Genomic DNA, 13,585 nt, shown 5'->3' with positions numbered 1-13,585 from the left:
TTTAAATTACACTGGAAATGAAGCCATTCAGACATACAGTAAGAGTGACATACAATATGAAAAGATGATGGGGAACTGAGGTTTTACTTAACCCCCACTTCACACTTGAACCCATTCAGATTTAATTTTGTTACATACTATCACCATAGGAGGGCAGCCTTGCACGGCAATATCTGACTTTGGCAACACTGACCCTGTTTATGCCCTGGTCCTGAGAGAGTCTCGGTTCTATTCATGTCAAGTTTTGTTAATTTTATGTAAGATATGCATTCATGCTCATGTGAGTATGAACTTAATGCATTTAATTGCCACACACACACTTTCTAGGCATAAAAAACGAATGAATGATTTATGCATATTTGTAACTCTAAAATGGACCATGGTGTAGTGAGAAGTCCTGCCCCTCAGGCAGAATTAATTAAACAAATGATCAAGAGAAATGATTGGATGATTATATCTTAGATTAATTATTCTGGTCTCAGGAGAACAAATAACTAACTAATATTGTTTGAATAATTGCTAAATTGAAAAACAAATAAAAAAAGCCTAGTTGAAGATTTCCCTTTGAACATTCTAACTGCATAATAAATGTGAATGTTCTCAAGCACAAACTTACATTCAAATAGGCCTGTAAGATCCATCACACACATACTTAATCACCCTCTGGGTTGTCCACCCTAATCTCTCTCCTTCTCCCACTCCCTTTCTTCCACAATTGTGGCTCTTGCACCTCTTTGGCCTTTTGGTGTTGGGGGGTGGTGCATGGGGCTGAGTGCTAGCAGGATGCGGGATTAGGCTGGGATGTGCTGGAGAGGGGCTAAGCCGCAGCTACGGCACCCTACCCACAAATACACCAGCCAGCCATGAGCAGACTCCCTCTGAAGGGACTGGAAGCCACCCATGACAAAGGCCATGCAATTCTAAGAATGCCTGAGGTCATGCACACACACACACACACAGACACACACACACACACACACACACACTAACACACACACACACACACACACACACACACACACAGAGTGGGGTTTTCCTGGGCTAGAGGCTGTCCTGGGCTGGGGGCACTCTTGTGTTTCTTTTGAGTCAGGGGGGCCCTCATGGCTTAACGACCACATTACATGAAAATACACCCCATCTACCCTATTACTTACATATAACCATACAACCGTGTCTACATGCACACACACACACACACACACACACACACACACACACACATGAGAGAGAGAGAGAGAGAGAGAGAGAGAATCTGTGTACACTCCAAACATATTGTTTTGGGATTTCTGTAAATGTCCTGTGCACTTCAGTGACACGTGTTGTTTTGGTGTGTCTTGTTTGCATTGCTCTTTGTTCCTCTTATAGAAATGGTCATAAATTGAAATTCAGGATAATATGTATGTATAGGCATGTAGATCTACAGAGTAGGAATCACAGTGCTTGTACTGTGTTGGTATGGTAGTGGTAAAAGGTTAAGGTGACCTCACATATCTTTCAAGTGCTTTTTTAAATCAAAAGATCAATGTAAACTCTCACACTGCCCCACTCCGCAACCCTCTTAAATCCATCCAGTTTTATTTGTGTTTCAGATGTTGCACATTGCATTGCATTGGTCAAATCAAAAATGTGAAAAGTCCTAACAATAGTGGCCCAAGTGGTAGTGACACTGGTAGTGAAACTGTCAACGTTCTGTGCTGTCTTATTACATCCCTGTGTAGGCCTTCCACGCTTTGCACTGGCATCTCCTACATTTGAAGAAATGCACTAATACATACGGATGTTGCTCTACAAACTAGGTTAAATGAAAAATATAGTGATTCAGTTAAGTTACACCAGGCCGGCACAGCTAGCTGCTTCTAAAAAGTGAAACTTCCGAGGTCATTTAGACACACCCCTTGCTCAGACAGGGAACGTGTTGAGGTCATCTTTTAGTCGGGATGGGGGAAGGGATGTGGAATAGAGACAGATCCTTTGTTAAACTATGATATTTTTTCCACAATTTCAACAAATATACAAAGTGAGGATAGTTAAAGTTACTCTGTGTGTAGACATATAAGTTAAAGTTTCATTGAAGAAAAACGGAACCGAAAATCGTGCAACATCTTTGGAAGTTGTAGCCTACTGAATGGTGGCGGCTTTTGCGTATGATTCTTTACCTTCACTGATTTTGGTAAGTTAACGTTGGGAGCCTTATTTCAACCCTTACTAGTCTTTTGACAACTATCTCTATTTTTCAACTTTACTAGTGTCTTCGCAAAAGAAACTTCTGCGTCAGCAAAACGTCTACTGACCTAATTTTGGTTTCTAGGAAATATCAGTATCGTTAATGCTCTCTTGCGTTGCCCACGTCGAGTGGAAATCTGGCTGAGTTTAGACCGGTTTTAACTTGGCTACTAACCCTTTTCTTTTTGGGACCGACGTGGGCCAGTCCAGTCCGGGAGGAAAACGCTAATACATTCATAAAGCAGACTTCATGTTTTGATAATAAGTGTTTGATAATGGACAACAGAACAAAGGTAAATTCTGCTAAATCAGCCTACAGTCAAGCTTAACCTAACGCAGGGATGAAGTCCTTTCGAGTTGAAAGGATTCTTAGGATCAAAACCGTTACAATAGTATCCTGTGTGGGGAAAGGTGGGCGTCTAGATTTAGATTTGCAACAGTATCAAATAGTTTGAGGTTTCTTTTATTATTCAGGATTCATCCAGATGAGTGATGAAAGCAGTGGCTTTTATTGTTTAGCTGGAAACTGGCCTCAGACACTGTAGCTGCTCCTCAGCTAAGTCGCCTCCTCACAGCAGGCTAACCGGTGGGGTGTGGGCTAATTACAAGGACGTAGGCTATATGATGTTTTAAATATAACATGGATTTGCTGAGTCAAGCCCAGATATATCCTACAGTTAATTTTAATTTAGTCGATGCTGAAGTTCTTCATCCATGGCATTTACGCCCTTTATAGTAGAGAACTGAGAAGACCCACCCATATGGTCTTGCTCCATATTTCCCATCTGTTGAGTGAACCTGGATAATATTATTGAAGTAGGCCTATTATGGTGTAAGGGAAAACCATAAAGTGTTTGTGGTAGAGTGACCATTTTGATTCTAGCCGAAGTACCACTGCTGTGCACACACCCACATCTCAGGACACCAAGGCCTGTGATATTTTTTATGCAACCAGAGGCCTAGTTCTTTCTATATTTGTTGATTTTCAAGGACATTGTCTCCTAACTGGATTTTTTTTTAGAACGATGAATAATTTATTGAGGCTTGAAACCATTCTTTGGTCAGGAGGCCTCTTTCAAGTCCTGCACTGTAGATGTGTCTGGGGAAAATGTGAGACACTACAGTAGGCTACAGCCCAGTGATTTATTGCCTGTCTAACAGACCTGTGTCAAAGCTTTCAAAGAATCTCTTTGACAGGTGCTGAAGAACAGTCAGGATCATTCCTTCCTTATGCAGATGAGGGAATACAGGACACCTTATTTGGGATATGAGCTGTGTAGAATCCCGGGTTGGATTGCAGTTTATATTAAAAGTTTCCATTAATCATGATTAATCCAAACAGTAGCTTACTTTACATAAATAAAGCCTGATCTATCACAACTTGTATTCCATACTGTTTTGTAATACTGAAAGTCATGGTTTGGTCATATTAACAAATACATGAGCAATTCAACACTGACAAACCTCTACATGAAACGGCAATGATTCAGTTTTACATATGGTTTACTTGATATTTGTGATTGTTAATGTTAACTAACTGCATGAATATTTTTTAGTTAACACTCATTAACTGAAGCATTATTACCCATTTCAGTTGGTGTTTCTTGTGGTTAATATTTTGTTATTACCAGTAATACTGTTAACAGAATAATTTATGCAAACTTGTTGGGTTTGATGTGGTTAGAAGAACCAAAGGCTTTGTAGGAATGGATTTTGATAGTCAGATGGACCTCCTGTTTTGGGTAAAACATTTCATCTTCAAAGCACCATCAGCCAAAGAAATCTGCAGGCATTGACTCTTACCCAAAAATGCACTTTTTGTATAAATGGCCCATACAAATGAAGTATCCAGCTGAGGTTTAGAGGATTCATATACTTTGAATTCTTAAGTCTCTGGACAACCATTTATGGCAAACCATCCCTTTATAACCTTTTCACATAGTTTTTCCCCAACATAAGCCTAGTTTATGATCAGCTAATACACATTTTATAGTTGATGAGTTTTAGCTCTGTGTACATGTAGATATTTTGGGTAATGGAAGGAACTAGAAGTAAGCTAACCACTGTCAACCAGCTGTCTAGCCATTGTCTTGTCACTGACCACTACATCCTCCAATAAGGCTTAATCTGTGGTGGTTAAACGTCCTGTTTGACAAAACAATTTCCTGTGAAAACATCTTGCATTAGCACATGTCACACACATACGGTGTACATGGTAAAGTGTTAAAAAGCTATCTCATGCCTTAATGCATGAAGTCCACGTGCAGTTAGCGCACACAGTTACCACTCGTAAATCATACACCATTCTTTTTAGTTGGTGTTTTGTGATGTTACTGTAATTCACATATAACTGTACTAGGGACTGTACTAAGAAACCTTCTAATTTGTTAACGCATGAAGTCCATGAACCAGTTTACCAGAGTTCTATGGTTCTATGGGAGTTCTATGGGCCTTCACCTTCCATGGCTTTGTGAGTGTTTGCACTGCAGTCTCAACTGATAGGCTTGCATGAACAAGGAAGGCATGAGCACATACTGAAAGAGGCATGCACCTTTATCTCTGGTGAATTTATTGCTGGTGATGGGTGGAGAAAAGCCTATGAGCATTTCTGTCAGTAGAGTCACAGTGAATTCCATGACTTCAGGGTACAAAGTAATAAAATCAAAATGCATCCAATATAATATTATGTAATGCTGCCCCTGAAGCAAGGTTCTCTTAAGTCACTCATCAAATGGATGACACTCACAGAGATATGCCAGAAACTAGAAATCTTAATTAGCTAACGACTTGGGTTGTTACTGCTCTTGGGTAGTGTTATTTGCTTTTATCAGAAGTTTAAACTATGAAAGCGGTTTGTCATTCACAAACAAGGTTTGTCATTCACAAACATGCACACGCACAACTGACGTAGGAATCTTTCATGTTTACTCTTGACTGATAAATACACAAATGCAATTACACAGAGAGGCAGAAACATAAGCACACCTTCCCTCACTGAACAATATGGAAATATGGCCTAGCGCAGATAAAATACGGCTCTATTGTTTGTTGTTAGCCCTGAGGGGACGACACAAAGCTTAATTAAGGACACTTCACAAGAAACTTCAAGTGAGGTGACACGGGAGAGTGCTACTTTGTCAATAATTTTGAGGAGGAGTGCGGTAAGGAGTGTGTGGTGCGGCACGGCGGCATGCTCTCACCCTCTAACTGTGTTTTGCTCTGGCTTCCCACACCTGCAAGTGTTGACACGTCTGCAGCTGTGTGACTGATTGCATAAACTTGGCTGCGGTCGGTCCCAAAGCTCTCTGTGTGTCTGTTTGCTCACTCTAGTGCCTCACCTGTTTCACGGGTGAAATGGAAAGTCACTTCGCACTCTTATTTAATCCCAATACACAATACGCCTCCTCAGCAGAACTACTTGAAGCGTACTTACATGGATTTATTTTTTAAGAATCTCACATGTGACACTCTATTATTGTGTCTGTAAGATATTATCGGTTACTCTGGTCTGCCTAGGCTTTTTTCCTCAAAACCCGGGGGACGCTAACAAGTACCAGGTATGACCTCAGTGGACAGCTCCATACCATATGTCTGACGTGTCTTAAAAGTGGACTGTAATTTGTTACAGTGTGTAAATATGTTTTGTCCATTCAGACAGTTTTCCTCAAGGTTGTGTGACTTTTACCTAGTAAGCTCCATATTTTGTAAAATATGCCATAGTCGAGAGTAGTTAGTCATAGTTATTACATAGTTATCGAGAGTCGTGTCTTTGATAGGTTTATGTAGGTCACTGTTGGGAAATAAACGGCTCAGACAGTGTGTGAGTTGCATCTTGGGAGTGGTAGGGGAAAAGTTGCCCATGAGGAAGTGAGTGTGCTTATTCACAACCATTGAGCAATCATTAGTGCTAGTTCTTCAGAGGGAGGTCCCTCCCATAGTTACTAAATGTATTGGTCATGCCTTGGTTCATCCACATTGCATATGCTTCTCTCTCTGTCTCTGTCTCCAACTAAACATTTGGGTTTCCTGGTTGCCTTTTCTCTTTCCAGCTGTTTTTTTTCCTCTGAGGAGTTTTCTGACGGAGTTTCGGGAGGGCTCTGGGACCACGCTGTGATGTGAGTCATCGGCAAGAAGCTGTCAGCGGCAAAAAATCTGCTCTCCACCTCCCCACCCCCCTCCAGCCTGACATCTGTGAAGAGATGTTTACATGGACCCCCTCTCATCTGGATGACACACAGTGACCCATTGCCTCAGCGGGCCCTTTGACACACACCACCAACTTTTTTTTCCCTCATCAAGAACATCACTTCTCCTGTTCCACTAAGAGTGGGTTTTTATTTAGTGCTTTTCGCACCGCTGTACGCCCAAGGCCAGAGCTAGAGCCCAAGAGGGAGCCAGGACCGGAGCCATGTGTCATGTGATTGTAACGTGCCGCTCCATGCTGTGGACTCTGCTGAGCATCGTGGTGGCGTTCGCCGAGCTCATCGCCTTCATGGGCCCCGACTGGCTGGTCAGTCCGCCCAGCGGGCCCATCTCCACTAACGGGAGCTACCGTCTCTCGTCCAGGCCCCACCGTCCCACGCTGGGCCTGTACGCCCGCTGCCGGAAGGTGCCCTACCACCACCGCGACATCCAGTGCGGGCCCTACGCCGCCCACTTCGGGGAGATCGCCAGCGGCTTCTGGCAGGCCACGGTCATTTTCCTGGCAGTGGCCATCCTCATACTGTCCGTGGTGGCGCTCTTTGCTGTCTTCAGCATGTGTTTCCAGAGCATCATGAGGAAAAGCATCTTCAACGTCTGTGGCCTGCTTCAGGGTATTGCAGGTAAGAGTATCTCTTAACTCCCCAGTGCTTAGACTTTATTTGTTTCCTGTGTTTGTTTAACATTGGGAAGGAAATCATATGCCGTCTGTTATGTACTAGAAGTTATGGGTTTTGTTTTATTGTGACAATCAAAAGTTGCTAAGATGACCGCTAGCTGGTAACTTCATAATTGAGTGTATGTGTGAGAAAGAATGACTTCGATATTAACTTCAAGAAGCAGTTGAGTATGTCTCACTGTGTTCTGCTCCCAGGCTGAAAAGTGAAAAATAAGCAATGGACAATCACATCACAGATTATTCAGTCATTATGAATGCATGAGTCATGGCTGCAGCTGAAGTGGACTAACTCACATGTGAAACTGGCTTTCAGCTTAATGTGTGAACCGTTCTGTCAGTTGTCCTCTTTCGTCGGAGATGGACCATGTGGAAAGCTTGATTCGCCGTGGCAGTGGTTAGAGGGGGCTGTTGTTCTGTTGTTTAGTTTGGAGCCTGAGCTTGTTAGCGAGTGGTGTCTTGTTATTTCATAGAGGAAATATTTTTTAAACAAAACATTAGTCTAACCTCCTGTGGGAATGGAGTTTGAAGGAGTCACACAGGCAGCTTTGAGCTCCAGAAAGATGACGCGGTATGATATGCGGGCCTCTGTCCCAACCTGTGTTGTGAAGATTACGCTCATCTGAAGAGGAACGTCTTGATGATTTGCCATTAGTTTGTGTAACATTTGAACATGGCAGCAACGGCACTGGTCATCTGTAGGAAACACTCCTCCTCATGGGGAAGGCTCGGTGTCAAAGACTATTGAGAATCATATGACAGCCTCTTGAAATTCCGCCTTGTGTAACCAGTTGACCGTAACCCACTTTCGGTTGACGTCTGTTCGCGCCCACACTGAACTCTGAGGAAGTCACGCTTGCGTGATGTCAGATCGCCCAAACAAAGTCTGCCCCAAATAATAAAACTGCCTTGGCTGCTACTGTCGGAACCCTCTTCTTAGGGGGATTTTGTGTATTGTGCTCACCGTTTCCTCTGGACTGCCACAGAGCTACGGGGTCACCCCAGTTTGGAGCTGCTTTTAACCTCAAGGCTGTCCACCTGACATCCTGTCATTATAATGGGGAAAAAAAGGGGCCAGGAAATATGTGTTTACAGCGTTGCCTTTTCCTGATCAAACTGCCAACTCGGCTCACAGCCCCAACACGGAGGCGTCTGCCTGTGCTCTCATCTCTGGCCACCTCAACCAGACCCCGTTGGGCCTGGGCCTCTGGGAAAATGCACCGTGGCATACATTTAGGAACAATTATGGCGGGGGCGAATCTCATCGCTCCAGTTTGTAGCATACTGTTATGGCGCGGGCCTCCGTAATTTTGTGCATCCAACGCTGCCCTCGGAAAAGTGTCTATAACGGGCAGCTTCCTGGAGGTTAACCCCACTGGGCTTTTTGTTGCCTGCGGGGAAATCTCCTGCCACAGGGCCCTGTGCGTATCCTCGGCCTGGGCTCACAAGGCACTTCATTGTTTCACACTGCCAGCATTTGTCATTGATTTATTTGCTTCAGAAATTGATTCATGTGTTGGTTGGGCAGAAACATGCAGAGTCACATCCATCCACGAGATCTCCCAGGCACAGATGTTTGAGGAAGGGGGGGTTGGGTGCGAGGGTCTGTTCAGTCTCTGTCAGTCTCTGTGTTTGTTTGTTTGTTTGGCATCACCATGCCAATGCACTTTGAGTACTTCTTAAGTGGGTGAATAATGATCTTTTTATGGGTCAATAGCAGTTTAAATACGTTGGCATGTTGCATGAAGCCAAGTTGCTTTTTCTCCAACGTTGGTGTCCCTGAAATCGGAATAAATAAATTAAGACAAAATATGAATTAGATCCTAGGGGACAGGGATGTATGTGAGAAAAGAACAACCCTTGTCGTTTAGTCCCTGAAAGAGGGCTTTCACGCATCGGATCATCGCTTCAGGATGCACATTCCATCACATAAATGAAATCAAAGAATTACTTCAGTCTCATTTACGTACCACGGTCACGCATTCAGCCATTTACGCCACACGGCGACTCTCTCCCAGGGACCAGATCCGTTGGGAATCTTTTGGACGGGGAGGAATACCATCACAGCGCAGAGCCGTTGAGCAACTTCAACCGACACACCAGGGGCAGGATGCGACACGCCTGTTGTGATGTCTGCGGGGGAAGCGCATGCTGGCCGGCTCAGCGCCGGGATATGCATGCACAAGCTTAGCGGCAGATAGGATCGATGAGATATGCTGTTTGTTTTGCTGTGGTTTGCTCACTCGTTGGCAATGTGTGTGTCGGCTCCGGCTCTCCTCTCTGGAATGGCAACAGTCGACCTCGATTCATGCGTTCAAGGGCGAAGCATGGCGAACGTTAGTACACTCGCTCCTAATGAAAAGGCTTCGGGCTGGTATTACAGTTGCTTGTTCAGTCCGTGTCTATACACAGAGAGGTAAACACACACACACACACACACACACACACACACACACACACACACATACACACACACACAGGAGGCCCCTGTGTGTTGCTAGTTTTGAGCTGCCCACTGCTCGTCCAGATGGCACGTTGCAACATCTGTGAGTAATCAAGAGGATTCCAAACAAATCCTCTCACTAGCCTCAGGCCATAAATGGCCAGTGTATAGGCCATCCATGACCGTGAGAGGACGGTCTTCCGCTACAAAGCACTCACCGGCCATGACACATCCTCCCAACTCTCCCCACACTTAGGTGAAGATGCTTCTCTCTCCTTTGAAATCCTCAATCAGCTTTACATACCATTTGTTATTTTTCTGACTTGTAGTTCACCTCTAATTGTGATGTCCCCCCCTGCCACACACACACACACAGACACACACACACACACACACACACACACACTCACACACACACACACACACACACACACACAAACTGTAAATAGGCTGCTTCTGACTGCCATCTCATTATTCCCTGTAGGTCTGTTCCTCATCATGGGTCTGATGTTGTACCCGGCCGGCTGGGGCTGTGTCAAGGTCAAGCAGTACTGCGGCGAGGACAGCTCACCGTACCGAGTGGGCGACTGCTCGCTGGGCTGGGCCTTCTACGCGGCCATCGGCGGCACCGTGCTCACGTTCTTCTGTGCCATGTTCTCCGCCCAGGCCGAGAAAGCCACGTCGAGCGACAAGGTCCAGGACGAGATTGAAGAGGGAAGAAGCCTTGTTTGTGTGCTGTGAAAAGAGGGAGAGAAGGAGAAAAAAACAGCCCAGCACAACACAGCCTCGGCATTACAAGGGCCATGATTTCAAAAGGGATCGTAAAGTTGTCATTTTACCACATTAGAACCACTGTCATCAAACCAGGACGCACAAGGCCAGCATGTCATTTTAGTGAGGTCATGACAGTCTCCTCTTAAGCAGCCGGCATGAAAGGAGGGAATTTTAACCCACCCGTTTGTCCCCGGCTGGTAAATTTGTCTAGGGTGAGGTAAATACCAGCATTCCTTTACACACCAGCCCTATACTGTTTTACTTAGCATGGAATAGGCATTTTAGGTATGTAGTTAGACAAAACGAAACCAAGGACATCACTACCACTTTTATATTACTGAAAGTATACTAGAAAGGCCTTTGTTTGTTTTTGTGAAGAAATGTAATAGATGAGGTGAATGTACTTTGAGAAAAGATATCAAGTGGTGCTAAAAAAGCACTAGATGTGTAGATATCTCATGGCATTTTATGAAGAATGATCAAAATCCTAGTATGTGTTAGCCAGTATGTCCCGTTGATTACAATGTTTCCAAGTTCAATTCTAATAGCAATTTTGTTTGCCTGGGACTCGCATAGAAATCCTGGAATGAGTACAACACAAGACAAATGAGAATGATTCACTTCGAAGACTTTGAAAAAGAAATAGCGACATACCACGCCGCTGCTTTGCATGGCTTCAGTGTTTCGTTTACCCTTATTTGGCTGTAGATTCTGTAATGGGGAAATCTACTGCCAGAGAAACAACATATTTTGAATTACTGTAATATGTGCCTTGTAGCTTTGCCACTCTTTACAAATATGGATCACATGGAGACAGACGGGCAGTGAGAACCGCGGTTAGCTCAGCATCTAAGTCTGTACGTGTGTGGGAGACAATCTGCTTTCACATGGGGGGGGGGGGGGGGGGGTGTTCAACTGGGGCCATGGCAGCTTGGTCACATGTTCCCATAAATGGTGCAACGGGAAACCCTCTCTCCAACACACATTTCATGAATCAATAATGTTTACGCTCTTTTATCTCGAGTTTACCGGTGAAACTGGACCCTGCAAAGTTACCAAGCCGTTGGTAAAAAAAGCACATTTGGTGAACATATGGAGTTTAGGAAAGAGTTGCTAAGCGATTATGTGGAATATTTGTGGTCCTCAGTACACAGTAGGACAGCAAACACAGCAAAGAAGTGATATCATTCCATAGAACAGCCAGCGATAGGGGGGCTGAAGGGGAGGGCTGAATATTGGTACAGCTGATTCAGTCATGATTACAGAAGATAATACATGGCATTGTGAGTATCCTGATATGATATATGATATATATCCTGATGTCACATCAAATACCAAGAACTCATCTTTTTGAATTATTAGTGTTAATCATATATTGTCATGGATAGGCTACTAACAAGTTCATTTGCTTTCATAGCTCACTATATGGTGTTTAGAATGTCTTAGTCATGTCTGTGTTAATAATACTACTCAGTATTTTTGAACGATATCGTCTTTAAAAAAGCAGAAACAGAACAGAAGAATGAGGCCCTTGTATATCACAATACTGTCAGAGAATTGTGATGCATTAGATTATGTTAGATGCGTCAGAATAATTGTCCTTTGTGATACCCACCTCCATCACTTACACTTTTGTAATGCATTTTAACCACTACCAGTGTCCAACCACTACTACTACACCAATACTGACTAGCATTCTGACCACTTACGGCTCCTCTCGGTTAACCAATCAATGGGGCTGGGAGCATTTTACATTAAGCTTTTTCTGGTGACGATTTGGAATCCATACAAGGAACGTGGAGAGTTAAGAATCACAAAGAAGCTGTGCTTTACTATACGAGGATTGCTTTATACCAAAGATTCTAGAACAGAGCTCTGTTCTAGAATCTTTGCTTTATACTGCACTCATTAAAAAGCTGGAAATATACTTTATGCTTTCACACATTTTTGTTTTGTTTTTCTTTCCTTCTTCTTTTAGCCTTTTCAGATGATAAACCGTTATCGTGTCATGCAGTACTTTATAAAAAATAGCCAGCCTACCCGCCATAGTGGTTTTGATGCACCTTTGTTATCAAAGACAAAACAAAAACAAAACAGCTTTAAACACATATTCTACCAAACGCTTCTTCATACCTCTTGCAGACTGACAATTTCTCCACACAAAAACACAGACAGCGACATTATCCAACAATTCATTTCGGTGTGGCCCAGGATGAGTTGAGGCTGTGGTTTAAAGCAGCGGTTTTAGAGAGAGAAAAAAACAACATGCACAAAAACATTTCTTCATCTTTTACTCCATGGCAAGCACTATAATATGTCATGGCATTAAAATGCCACCATAACCACCAACACTTTGCTCAGGCTTATGGTGTGGTATGGCTCTGGAGTACTGTATTGACATGCATTTGCTGTTGTTTTTTTATGTGTTTTTGAATTGCTGTTTGTTGTCTAAGGTGCCAAACTAATTGCTGTGCATGACATTGCTTTCTTCTGTCATCTGTTGCATCTATATGTACTGTGGTGCATGTGAGAGATGAGATGTGCAATATTCCACTATAGTGCCCTCTGGTGGCAGAAGGACCAGGGTGCAAGCTGAGGGAAAATCAGCTCAGACTCATTGCTGTATCTTCTGCCTCTAATCTGTTTCAATTGAAGCTATTCTTAAAAATAAGGAAGTGAGTTTCATGATTTTCTATGATTAGCAAAGAATCTCATTTTATTGCTAGAAATGTAGTCAGTAGAAATTAACTGTTCTATTAACACATGATTCCATTCATGAGAAGCAAAACTTTTTTTGTGCTCTCTCATTTCAGACTTCAGCAGTGGGATTAAGCAATGTGGGAGTTCAAATAATGTAACATACTCTTTGCTTTTCTGTTTCTTTGAAATTGGAAGTTCTTATGTCATTTTTTTTAAATAAAAGAAATATCACCCTGAAAAGGCCTCTGAAACAGTGTCTTTGTACACACACACACACACACACACACACACAACCCATTCAGTGTATGTCAGACTCAGATTACACATCACACATCATACAAATTCAACATCACACCTCTGTGGAAAATACAACTTTGAAGTGTGCATTCCATGAAAAATTCCCCAATGCCTCCATAAGTATCCCACCCACCACTGAAAAAGCTTGGCATGAGGAGGTCTCGTTTTGTAGGGCAGTCACGTGATGGAAGTGATGTGATGGAACTCTGGCGTCCAGTTGCAGACTGTAGGCATGACTGGCCAGAGAGACGTGGATAGGAGTGGACGCATGC

At 43.3% G+C, this 13,585-nt stretch overlaps 1 protein-coding gene across 2 annotated transcripts; it reads left to right on the top strand.

Moving 5' to 3' along the window:
* The first annotated feature begins 1,908 nt into the window (after nucleotides 1–1,908).
* lhfpl2b (LHFPL tetraspan subfamily member 2b) lies at nucleotides 1,909–13,256 on the top strand. Of its 2 annotated transcripts, none has more exons than XM_042100419.1 (3): nucleotides 1,909–2,170; nucleotides 6,273–7,046; nucleotides 10,027–13,256. In XM_042100419.1, the coding sequence occupies exons 2-3, from the start codon at nucleotides 6,632–6,634 to the stop codon at nucleotides 10,281–10,283; spliced, it is 672 nt and encodes a 223-aa protein (XP_041956353.1). In that variant the 5' UTR covers nucleotides 1,909–2,170; nucleotides 6,273–6,631; the 3' UTR covers nucleotides 10,284–13,256. The 2 variants fall into 2 exon arrangements, with proteins under 2 accessions (XP_041956353.1, XP_041956354.1); XM_042100420.1 differs by lacking the exon at nucleotides 1,909–2,170 and adding an exon at nucleotides 4,802–5,780.
* Nucleotides 13,257–13,585: the final 329 nt, after the last annotated feature.

This window comes from Alosa sapidissima, chromosome 8, assembly GCF_018492685.1.
Source record: "Alosa sapidissima isolate fAloSap1 chromosome 8, fAloSap1.pri, whole genome shotgun sequence".
Classification (NCBI taxonomy): domain Eukaryota; kingdom Metazoa; phylum Chordata; class Actinopteri; order Clupeiformes; family Clupeidae; genus Alosa; species Alosa sapidissima.
This window is presented reverse-complemented; position numbering and strand designations above follow the sequence as displayed.